We start from the raw sequence: 12,589 nt of genomic DNA on the forward strand, positions 1-12,589 counted from the left end.
GTGTGAGAAGCAGGGCTTTTTTCCCTGTGGAATCCCCCTCTTGGCGGAATCCCCACCCTAGGTATTCTGCAAATGTCTCCCAAAGCAATTCACATCCATTAAATGGGGCAGGTCCTGCACTCAGGTTAACAAATTAAAAAGACAAGCCATACAAGGGAAGGAGAGCGAATGGGAAAGGTGTAGGAAGAACACCCGTGTGACAAATTTAAGCAACAGCGGTGCCGGTGCCCTTTATTCCTGGCAAGCTTCCATGCAATCCTCCTCTGCGTGAGACTTAAGAACCAAAGCCCTGCATAGCTTCCTATGCTCCCTGTTTGGAGCTGCAGACCTCCAAGCAAAGAGATAAGGAAGTAGAACTCAGCAAGACCACTAGCCTCTGTCATCCAGCACTGTGGTCTCTGAGGGTGTCTCCAGATTGTCACTGTTTTTCAGGAGGGATCCAATTGCAATTGCACGGTGAAAATGGATTTCAGCATTCCGTTGCCCTAGCATAGCAAATCCACTTTTTTAAAAAAAGAATCAGTCTTTTGGTGGTTTGGAAAGTAATGGGGTGTATAAACAACCTTGCGGACAAATCAAAACAAATACTCAACATAGACTGGGCATAGTCTAACCTTTTTTTGGGGCCATGCCTCACCTAAGCCTCTCTTTAAAATCCTGATGCCCAACCCTCCTTGTGACATATACTAATCTTATTATTCAAAAAGTGAACTCCTATTTATGTGGAGGAAGCCTAAAAGGCCATTAACTTGGTCTAAAGAAGCTCGAATTGCCCCCTTGTGCAGCATGTGCCCCACGTTGGGAACCATGGGTCTAACCAGTCTGTAAGCATTGTGCAAGCAAAGCAAGATTGAATGCTGATTAAGCAGGTCATCTGAAGGGTCCTTGAATGGCCATGGCTCTCCAAGATCCCGCTTTTCAAAAATTAAAAATAAAATCCAGCTGCTATCCAAGATAAAAACCAGATTTTTTTTAAAAAAAATTAGGGGTAAACCATTGAATGTTTCTCCTTTCTAGCAGGTGTAGGTGTGAAATAGCACCTCTTAGAGCCTGCTACCTCCTTCCACATTCCACCTTAAAGGGTGACTAGATGCAACAGACTCCACTGCTTAAACACCAGCCCAAGTTCCCTCTCTCTTTCACACACACACACACACACACAGACAGAGAGAGAGAGAGAGAGAGAATAGGAAACCAAAACTTCATAGTATCTTGTACTGTCAGTTTCCAACCACGGACACAGGAGCTCTGAAAATATCCTCCCAAAAGATTTATGTGACCAAGTTGCTTTTGCAAGGAAAGGAAGGGGGATGGGGGGAGGAGAAAGAAAACAAGGAGGAGAAAGAGGGCTTGTTGATACACTACAGCCCACACTAAATCTGTTCTACAACTTGATATCAAGCCCTGTAACCCAGGTTTCCTAAGAGTACCTTTCTCTGCGTAAGCAGGCTAGCTACATAATATGAAAATAGAAAAGAGCTGAGCCTGCTCAAAGGCATTCGCTTCTACAGCCAGCCAGCTTGTGCTCTTCTTTCTCCACTGGGTTGCCACTGCCTGACCCAGGGACCATGACTTTTGTTTTAGAGAAAGAGAGTGAGCAAGAGAGACAGATCACATTTGGGAATAGTTTCTCCCAATTATGTGCTACAGAGGTATTGATTTTCCTTCCTTCCTCGGTACATTTTTCTCCGTGCTGTAGTGATGATATAGCGTAAGATTTGGCCCCCAGGCAGAGGTCTTCCCTAACCTTCAGAGCCTTTCAATGGGGATCTCACCAACAACACCGAGGAATCAAAGTTGGAAGGCATCCTGATGAACATCTAGTCTAGGCATAGGCAAACTTGGCCCTCCAGATGTTTTGGGACTACAATTCCCATCATCCCTAGCTAACAGGACCAGTGGTCAGGGATGATGGGAATTGTAGTCTCAAAAACATATGGAGGGCTGAGTTTGCCTATGCCTGATCTAGTCCAACCTTCTGCAATGTAGGAATATGCAGCTGTCCCATACGCACAGGGGCTCAAACTTGCAACCTTGGTGTGATCACCACCATGCCCTAACCAACTGAGCTATCCAGGCTTGTGAAAAGCAGGTGTTGCACTCCTGGGCTACAGACCTGCCATCCCCGCCATCTCATTATTCCTTTTGGATTTCTGCCATCCCTCCTTTGGTACTGCAAGTGATTGAAGTGTAGAGTGTTTGAGGACCGGGACATTCGCAGGGAAACCAAAATGCTTGTTTATAAAGCTATTATACTATCAACCTTACTGTATACTTGTGAACCGTGGACCACTTATGAATGCCATCTCCCACTCCTTAAAAGATTCCATCAAGGGTGTGTCTCCAAAAAAATTTACATATCACCTGGGAAGGCAGGCGAATTAATACCAGTGTACTGGAAGAAGCAAAGATTGGCAGTGTCAAAGCAATGATTCTCCAACATCAACTTTCTTGGACTGGTCATGTTGTGCGGATGCCTGATTATTATTATCATCAACTACTCTATTCTGAACTTAAAAATGGTGAGTGTAATGCTGGTGGTCAACAAAAGAGGTTCAAAGACTCTCTCAGGGCAAATCTAAAAAAATGTAGTATAAACACTGACAACTGGGAAACACTGGCCTGCAAGCGCTCCAATTGGAGAACAGCCTTTACCAAAGGTGTCATGAGTTTCGAAGACACTTGAACTCAGGATGAAAGGGAGAAACACGCTAAGAGGAAGGCACCCTTGGCAAACCCTCACCGTGATCAGCTCCTGCCCGGAAACCTATGTCCCCACTGTGGAAGAACATGTGGATCCAGAATTGGCCTCCACAGTCACTTATGGACTCACTGTTAAAACTGTGTTTATGGAGGACAATCTTACTCAGCTATGAGTGATTGCCAAAGAAGAAGAAGACTAGACGGCTCTGGTGCAATGGGTGGGAACAGGCTAATCTGCTGATATGGGTCAGCAGCTCTGCAGAACATAGGGATGGGGGGAGAGACAGAGAGAGACCGTGATACATGTGTGTCTCCTGTGGTGTGGAAAGCAAAGCAAAGCGCATCCCATGGGCAAGAGGTAGATAGATGCTGCTACTGTCTCATGGAAGCTTCTCTTAAGGGAATAAGATGCAAGAGTTTCTTCAGAACTTGAAGATCAAACTTGTGAAGCGGAAAGAAGCCTTCTGCAGGGTGTACGTTTAAGATACAGTAAGCTCGGCTCGGAGCAAATTCTCCCTCCCGCACCCCCACAACTTCCCTCAAAAGACACAGAGCTTTTTCTCAGAAACTCCTAGCTGGCCAAACTCCTCTGCATAGAATTATAGAGTTAGAAGGGACCCTGAGGATCATCTAGTCCAACCCCCTGCAATGCAGAAATAGGGAATCGAACTTGTAACCTTACCATCATCGGCACCATGTTCTAACCAACTGAGCTATCCAGGCTATCCTAACCCTGGGCAAACTACATTCCCAAGAGGGCTGGTCCCAAGTAGTTTGTGCTTGGGTCAAACAAACAAAACCACTAAATGGGCCACCACCACTTTAATCCATTGACCAGAAAGAGAAAAGAAGAGAAGAGAGATGTCTTTAAAGATGGGACACTTTTTTGATTATTATTTTTTAATAATAGAGGCATGTAATTTACAAACTCTGTAGAAATGTTGCTGTTGCTAATCACTGCAATGGGACTTGCGTGGTAAACTTCCTTGTGGGCCCCAGCCCTAGCCAACCATCCTTGTTATTGTGCATTCATGATTATTTGTGCTCATGATGGTATCAGGGGCTATACAGTGGAACCTTGGTTCTCAAACGGCTTAGTCGATGAACAAATCAGCTCCTGAACGATGAAAACCCAAAAGTAAGTGTGCCAGTTTTCTAACATTTTTCGGAAGCCAAACATCTGACGTGGCTGTCGGCTATTGTTTCTGGGCCACCTGCACCAGTCGGAAGCCGCGCCTTGGTTTTCAAATGTTTCGGAAGTCAAACAGACTTCCGGAATGGATTGTGTTTGAGAACCAAGGTACCACTGTGCTTGATTTTGATTTCAATACTGTTTGCACCTGCAAAAGTTTTGGGGCAGGCGTGCTGCCCCCCCCATTAGTGCACATCACTTGATTTCCTCTGAAACCCTATATTATTTTTTTAAAATATGACAAATGTTCCAGCTTAGCCTTGCCCCACTTTTGTTGCACTATACTTCCAGATAGCAGCAATGCACTGACATTGGGGAAGCATCAAAGAATCACTAACAAAGCAAGTAAATAGCTCAGTATAAATATACCACAAATGCACTCTTATTGCATCAATGACCTGTGCAGAATACACCCAATTAAAAGACCAAACTTGGTCTAGAGGGGCCCTTTGCCTATAGCTTGGATATGCTCTTTAATTTGGAGCATTAATTATGCTACCCTGCATTGCATCAGATTTCAGGGTAGTGTGCTGATACTCTTAGATAAAGTTTCCCTGTATATTTTGGGTGCTTCCTTTAATTTCTCCTTTGGTGTACCCTCTCCTTGCTCCTCTGTAAGGCTGCTCTCAGTCCCAAATAACCAACCTGCAAATGATTCAGCTTGGACGTTGTCTTGGAGACGAGAAAAACAATAGTTTGCTTAGGGGCACCTGCAAAGTGGCGATAGCTCCCTTGGTGGAATTCAGAAACATTCAGAAAAATGGATGGCTGAGAGGTGGGAGGGAAAGGGAAAGGAGAAAATACTTTTGGAAGTGTATAGGGATCATTCATACAGTAAAATGGAACAATCTAAATGTATTGTGTCAGATGAGAACTTACGAGTTACACAGAATGCTTCCTCAGATTCAGTTTTTGGAGAAAGAGATCTGTGTATCTCCAAAGCTTACATGTGACATTGTGAAATTTGGTTGCTCCTGGAATGGGGTGGGGTGGGGGCCCATCTTACTACGCATCCCTTTACTTCAGGCTCTATTTGGTAAACTTTATTTAAGCATGGCACAAAAGGAAGCGTGGATGAGCCGTTATTCCAGAAATATTCAACTGATTATTCCCATGCCCCACCATCACAAACCAACAAAAACTAGCCCACACCAGCGACCACTTTTGTGGGTGAAAGTTTCCCTCCTTTGGTTCTCCAGATGAAGAAGGAAAGCAATACTGGTTTTGACCTATAAAGCCTTAAACGACTCAGGACCGTAATAGCTCAAGGACCACCTCTTTCCATATGAACCTACCTGGACCCTGAGATCATCTTCTGAGTCCCTTCTTCATATGCCTCCTTCCGGAGAGTGGCAACACGAGAACAGGCCTTCTCTACAGTACACCCCCCCATCTGTGGAACACTCTCCCCAGGGAAGTTCACCTGGTGCCTTCGTTATACGCTTTTAGGCACCAGGCAAAAACATTCCCTTTTAACCAGGCCTTTCGTTGATCTGTTAGACATCCTATACCCTTTTAAAATATGGCTCTTTCTGGGGGAGGGGTGTTATTGGGGGGTTGTTTTTATTTTTATTAGGTATTTCATGGGTTTATATCTTGATTTTGTTCTGTGAACTGCCCTGAGACCCCCCCGGATATAGGGCGGTATATAAATTCAGTCAATCAATAATACTGCTTCAGGGCTGGCCCAAGACATTTTACCACCTGAGGCAAAGGGCAAGATGGTGCCTTCCTCGCCACGCCACCCCCTTCACCACCAAGCATTCTATGAACTGGACTGGCCATTATTTCAGTAATAGTGTTGTCATAGTATCCACCATCACCTCTTGCACCTGAGGGTCGAAGGCTGGGGGGGGGGGGAGTGCAGGACCCAGCTCTGTCCTCTGAAGAAGGGAACAGCCAAGGAACTGCTCCCTAGCATCTGGTGTCTGAGGAGGTCACTACACTCTGCCTAATGGCAGCAGCGGCTACTGGCCATTGGGACTAGAAGGCAGGGAAGTCCGAGCCAATGACTGACAGAGCAACTCCTTCTACTTTTGTCACCATCCTCCTCCCCTCTGGGTTCTACAAGGGCTGGGGTTAAAGAGGAGGAGAGCAGGCTGAGGCTGGTGGAGCAGTACCCCTTTTGTCCTAATGGGCTGGTCTCCACTGCCCAATGGTAGGGCTGGCCTCTGTGCTTCTCCCATTAGGAAAGGTCAGGTGGAGGTACAGCGAGAAAATAGTACACAAGATGCACACAAGAATGCAGAATAGGGAAAGCTTTTTTTTTTCATCCCTTCCCTTCCCCTCCTCTCATCCTTTCCTATTAACTCAATTAGAACCAGCGCAAAGCAAGGAAGCAGACCTGAGGGTTCCTTGCTAAAAAGTGGGATAATTTAAACCAAAAACCACCACCTACTAATTGTGGGATAACCAGCCTCATATACTCAACATGCTTAAGTCTAATTTATGCACTAAGGGGTTAATGCCATAGAGTAAGCTGTCCTGCCAGGCTTAGCTAGGTCTCTCCCCCTCGCCTTGGGAGGAAGGCAATCAAGCCTCTTGCTGTACCTCAGTCTACCTGATGAGCTCAGCATGGGTGGTCTGAACTGGTTGCTTCAGCTTAGCCACATGGCTCTAACAAGTCTTCCTTGAGTTCCTATACCAATAATTTAGGAACTTTCACCACTGTAACTAAGGCAGGTTTTACTGCATGTGCAACATTTTCCTGGATGCAGTATGGAGAAACACATGAAACTGACCTTTGGAGAGTTTGTAAGTAAACAATTTTAAATTTACCTAAACGTGTGGTCTTTTTCTATGATAGGGGAAGGAGGAAGCTTTGTAACTCACAAGAGCATATTTTAAAGGTCTAATAGTGGGTGGTGGTGTGGGTTAAACCTTAGAGCCTAGGGCTTGCCAATCAGAAGGTTGGTGGTTCAAATCCCCACGAGGGGGTGAGCTCCCGTTGCTCGGTCCCTGTTCCTGCCAACCTAGCAGTTCGAAAGCACCTCAAAATGCAAGTAGATAAATAGGTACCGCTCTGGTGGGAAGGTAAATGGCGTTTCCATGTGCTGCTCTGGTTCGCCAGAAGCGGCTTAGTCATGCTGGCCACATGACCCGGAAGCTGTACGCCGGCTCCCTCGGCCAATAAAGCGAGATGAGCGCCGCAACCCCAGAGTTGGCCACGACTGGACCTAATGGTCAGGGGTCCCTTTACCTTTACCTTTACATAATAGCCTATATCTCTGTACTTTGCTGCATATTTTGTGATTTAAAATCTCTGCAGGGGTTCTCTCGCCAAAGTATACTTGTCGCAACCTTGGATCTTGGCATCCAGGAATTCTCCTTTTATACCTCCCCCCCCTTCTTTGGAGTGGTGTGGGGAGGAGAGACGGGAAAGTCCAACTGTGCAACTAGAATTTATTTCACACTTGCAATTATTGAGACGGATACCACCCAGAGTTGGAAGGCATCTTTGCGGATCTAGCCTAACTCCCTTGCTCACTGCAGAATCTGCAATGCAGGTGCCTGCTTCAGAATCCCTGAAAGTTGGCTGCTCAACTTCTGCTTAAATGCTCTCATCAAAGGAGAGCCTGTCGTCTCCTGAGGCAGTCTGTTCCAGTGTTGAACAGCTCCTGCCTGTCGGAGATTTATTCTAACCTTTATCCTAAATCTGCACCCCTGTAATTTCTACCCCTTGGTCCTGTCCTCTAGAAGAGTGTTCAACTTTGGGACCCCAGATGTTGTGAAACTCCCATTCCCATCATCCCCAGCCAGCTTTAGCTATTGGCCATGGATGATGGGTGTTGTAGCCCAACAACATCTGGAGACCAAAGGATGAAGAACACTGCAAAAAAACCTGCTCTGTCCTCTGTGTGGCAACCCTTCCAACATTTCAAGTCTGCTCACTTCGTTTTCTCCAAGCTAAACATAGCCAGCCACAGAGCATAGGATGCATTTAGTACTAATTTAGGAGAGCACTTCACACCATTCCCATCCAGAAGGTACTTCCATGTAGCAACTGATGTGCAACTTGGGTGTAGAAAGGCACATGTGATGATCACACATGCAAGCCTTTTTCTGATGTGGGAAGCCACAGTCATTGGGAAGTCATAACCAAGCACAATTTCCTAGCTTGGGCTGGTGTGATGAAAACTCAGTATGTCCTTATCTTTTCTATATGTGTCCTTTTGAAAGGGGGAACCCCTGGCCTTCTAGATGTTGTCAGACTACAACTCACATCATCCCTGACCATTGGCCATGCTGTCTGAGGTTGATGGGAGCTGGACAACATCTGGCAGGCCACAGGTTAGCCACACACACACACACACCATGGCCCACACTCAAGTTGTGCATTATTTTCTATATGGTAGTGGTGCATTATTTTATATATGGTAGTGGTTTCTTTGTAGGGTTTTTTTGCAATTAATTGTATACAGCTTTGAATAGAGATCATGAGCTGCCAAGTCAAATCACCTGTCATCACAAGCCAATTCAAACTTGCTCAACTGGGGGGGAGGGGGGAGCCAATCTGGTGATGAAAAAGTCTCTCTAAAAAGGTTGTGTGACTCAGCCCTTCATCCCAGAACCCTTGCTTCTTCCCCATAGTACAACGAGCCATCTCAACAATGCCTGAATAACCGTATTTTTTGCTCTATAAGACTCACTTTTTCTCTCCTAAAAAGTAAGGGGAAATGTGTGTGCATCTTATGGAGCGAATGTAGGCTGCGCAGCTATCCCAGAAGCCAGAACAGCAAGAGGGATTGCTGCTTTCACTGCGCAGCGATCCCTCTTGCTGTTCTGGCTTCTGAGATTCAGAATTTTTTTTTTCTTGTTTTCCTCCTCCAAAAACTAGGTGCGTCTTGTGGTCTGGTGCGTCTTATAGAGCGAAAAATACGGTATTTAAGGAAGGGGAGTAGGGGGAACCTTACTTAAATCTACATGGTCCATCCCTTGCCTCGCCCCCATTTTAGCAAAAGTGTGGCCTTCCAAGCTCTCCAAAGGAAGACACTAATAAATGTCACAACAAAAGGTAAAGAGGACACTTCCCTCATCAAAAAGGACACCCTGCTCCTTAGCAAACACACACACATCCAGGCATTTCAGTTCACCTCTATTCTTTAGATTTTTATGTTGGCAGTAATTGTTTTTGCAGTATTATTTTGAGAGACTGTGTGGTATAAAATGGTAAAAAAGGTAAAGGACCCCTGGACGGTTAAGTCCAGTCAAAGGGGTTGCAGCGCTCATCTCGCTTTCAGGCTGAGGGAGCCGGTGTTTGTCCGCAGACAGCTTTCTGGGTCATGTGGCCAGCATGACTAAACCGCTTCTGGCGCAACGGAACACCGTGACAGAAACCAGAGTGCATGGAAACACCATTTACCTTCCTGCCGCAGTGATACCTATTTATCTACTTGCACTGGCGTGCTTTCGAACTGCTAGGTTGGCAGGAGCAGGGACAGAGCAATTGGAGCTCACTCTGTTGCGGGGATTCGAACCACCAACCTTCCAATCAGCAAGCCCAAGTGGCTCAGTGGTTTAGACCCACATCCCGGTATAGTGGCTGCAGTCGTGGGCTTGGAGTGAGGAAATTCAGGTTCAAACCATTGCTCAGAGGAGAAGCTCACTGGGAGAGCTTGGGCCAGTCAGCTGTCACCTCTCAAGCCCAACCTACCCTACAAGGTTGTTGTGAGAGCTAAAAGCCATCCTGAGCTCATTGGAAGAAAGTCAAAATGAAAAATCAGATCTCTAGCTACACCCTTCTGACGCCCCAGAACAGACCACTCTTATCTCCATAAAAGAATGGCAGGGGCATAAATTGAACTTTCAACCTTTCCAAAGCCCAGTCCCGTTAAAAAAAGGACTCTTTGCCCAGCTCTCCATTTCACACAGAATATGGATGACAAATGAAGGTTTGTTGCCAAGTGTAGACCCAGCAGGGAACCGCAGCTTGCAGAGTACCTGTGTCTATAGACACCTGGTTTTTGTATTCTCACATTTCAGGTGCACACGATGCAAGATAGCCAAGTTTCACATGCCACACAGCCCACAAGTCTATACAACCTGAAAGTGCAGTTCATAATGGTGCCCTAAGGAGTGTATCTCATGACACACAGGTTTGCAAACATGTCTATCACATTCACACATTGCATTCTCAGGTTTATACATGAAGCACCGAAAGAAAGAAAGAAAGAAAGAAAGAAAGAAAGAAAGAAAGAAAGAAAGGGCATATTCATCCCCTAGGAATCCTAGGCCTAAATTCTGAAAGAAAGAAAAAAGATCCTGAACACAATAAAAGAAAAAAAGAAAAAGCTATTTTGGATACATGATCACTTGGGTCACCAAATGGAGTCTCCAGGGATTGCTGTAAGTGACATAAAAGCCATGATTTCCACTAAATGCTGCTCTCCTTAGCCATAGTGGTGCAGTGATGGGGGGGGGGGGAGAATTTCCACTTGATGAAATTCTACCTTTAGCGCAAATCTTAAAAGGCATAGCAGCCCTCTCATGGAGTGTGCTCACACAAACTATACCTTGAAAGCACATTCTTTCCCTCAAAGAATTCTGGGCACTGTAATATACCCTCCATTAACCCTTAACAAAACTACAGTTCCCAGAATTCTTTGAGGGAAAGAATGTGCTTTAAAAGGTATACTGTTTCTGCAGCCACGGTCTGTAACTGACAACCGCCAGTGGTAAGCCATTAAAAAAACCAAAACGCCAACAACCTTTGTATAGGTTTTTGGAGAGTCCATTGAGATCTGGGGGAGAGAAATCTGACTGAATTTGCAGCCCACTCAAGAATAGCACCCAGCCCATACGTGGCTTGCACCACATGTGATAAATGCACAAGTGTGTTGCGTGTACATCACACCCTGGGGAGCTACAGTTAGTTGCAGATTCCCAGCATCTGTCCCCTTGCACGATGCACACGCACGCCGTTTTAATTTGCTCTGCTTTTCCCCACCCAGAGGGACCGCTTTGAATGCAGGAATCGTGTTGCCTCCGAAACAGGCCTCTAAGCTCGAAGGAGTGCAAACCCACTATCACCACCGCTTCCTTGAGCAGCCAATCCAGGCTGGCTCGGATTAAAGGTTTCAGGAATGGAATTGTGAGTGGTATGAGTGAGGGGGACCTGAACCTATTTTGGAGAGAGGTTTTCCCAGCGAGTGGAGGTCTTCTGCAGAGGAAACAACTAGACGTGACAGCCCTCGAGCTTGCCTACTGAGGCCAAGACAAAAAAGGTTGGGATTTGGGGGTGGGGGAGGGAAGAGGACTTTAAAAAAGAGAGGGTGGGAAGTCAACTCACGCGTGCCATCAAAGCGGGTTGCTATGGTATCCAGGAAGGTGTTTTGGGGAGCCAGGAGGCCCCTCATCACCGGCATTTTAGGACTTGCTCGAGGACCTCTCCATCGTCCAATGGTTGGGAGAAAAAGAGATCCAGAAATCGTGGGGGTGGGGGGGAGGGGGAAGAAACACCCTTAGTCTCCCCAAGTCAGAGGATCTCTCCACCCACCCGACTCCCACTTCTTGTGGGGCGCAGCGGGGCTCGCTGCCAAGTCTACAGCTGCCCCAGCCTTCGGATCTCGCCCGTGCCCAGACAGCAAGGCAAGCGCATCCGGCAAAGAAACGGCAAAAAGGAGAGGGGGCGCCCTCCCTTCCCAAATGAGCAGCCACTCCAAAGACAGACGGACCCAAGTCCCCTTGGGTCGTGGCCTGGCGCGAAGTCCGGCTCAGCCCTCCAAGTGGCCGGGCTGGACGGAGCGAGAAAAAGAAGAAAGCCCGGGTCGTGGTCTGGAGATCCCGGCTGGAAGTCCCCCGACGGCTGCCACCTGCTTAGGATGCGTCCCCATCCCCGGAGCCGTAGGGGCTCAGGGCTTCTTCCCCACCGGCTGCCCTCTCCTCGCGCCCCCATCTGGGACCCGGCAGTCCCCGCTGCAGCAGCGCCAACATCTTTGTCCCCGGCTCGCTCCGGTCTGTGCGCCTTCGCAACTCCGACGGCAAGTCCCAGAAACTGCCAGGCGTCGCGATCGCCAGCAAAGCTTGGGGCGCCCGGGGCATAATTTCCAGGCGCTGCCTTTTTCAGCGCAGTGCCGCCTTCGCCGCCGTCCTCCTCCTCCTCCTCCTCCTCCTCCTGCCGTCGCCACTTCTTCTTCTTCTGCAGATCCTCAAACCGTCCCCGAGCCGAAAGTTGCTCCGCTTTGTCATTCGCGTGACTTGGCGGCTCCTCGGCCAGCGGTTATTCGAATCCTCGGAAAGAAGCGGCTGTTAAGTGAAGCCCACTCCCTCCCCTTTCCGAACCATCTTTCGTCAATTTCAGCCACCCGGAGCATCGCGCAGCATCCTCAACTTGAAAGTTACCATAGCTACTTAAGACACACCCGGTGGCTCTCCCTTAAAGGGACAGCCAACCTGTAGAGTTGCAAGTTTGGAGTTTTGTTTTGTTTTTGTTTTTGTTTTTTCTGCTTCGGTTCCCGTGCAGATTAAGAGGTTACACGTGTCTCAGAGAACACACGTACGTGCACACACGCAAAAAACCTGGGTCTGTTTATTCTGAGAAAGAAAGAGAACTGAAATGGACTGAGGATGGAAAACACGCACCCTCAGGCGTGCCAACTTGAATAAAATATGGGGGGGGGGCGGTTAAGCCTTGCCCTGCATAATTGATCACAAGATGAGATGCACGGGCACCCATTGAATGGCAATGCCCATTTA

General features: G+C 47.3%; 1 protein-coding gene across 1 annotated transcript in view; it reads right to left on the reverse strand.

The window, feature by feature from the left end:
• KCNH3 (potassium voltage-gated channel subfamily H member 3) overlaps positions 1-12,309 on the reverse strand; it is a 71,225-nt gene extending 58,916 nt beyond the window's left edge. Inside the window, exon 1 of the mRNA XM_081849569.1 lies at positions 11,184-12,309. Within this exon, the coding sequence (XP_081705695.1) occupies positions 11,184-11,259 (76 nt within the window). The 5' untranslated portion in view covers positions 11,260-12,309. The remainder of the gene's footprint in view (positions 1-11,183) is intronic.
• Positions 12,310-12,589: the final 280 nt, after the last annotated feature.

The sequence above is a fragment of the Podarcis erhardii genome, assembly GCF_964252035.2.
Source record: "Podarcis erhardii genome assembly, chromosome: 2".
NCBI lineage: Eukaryota > Metazoa > Chordata > Lepidosauria > Squamata > Lacertidae > Podarcis > Podarcis erhardii.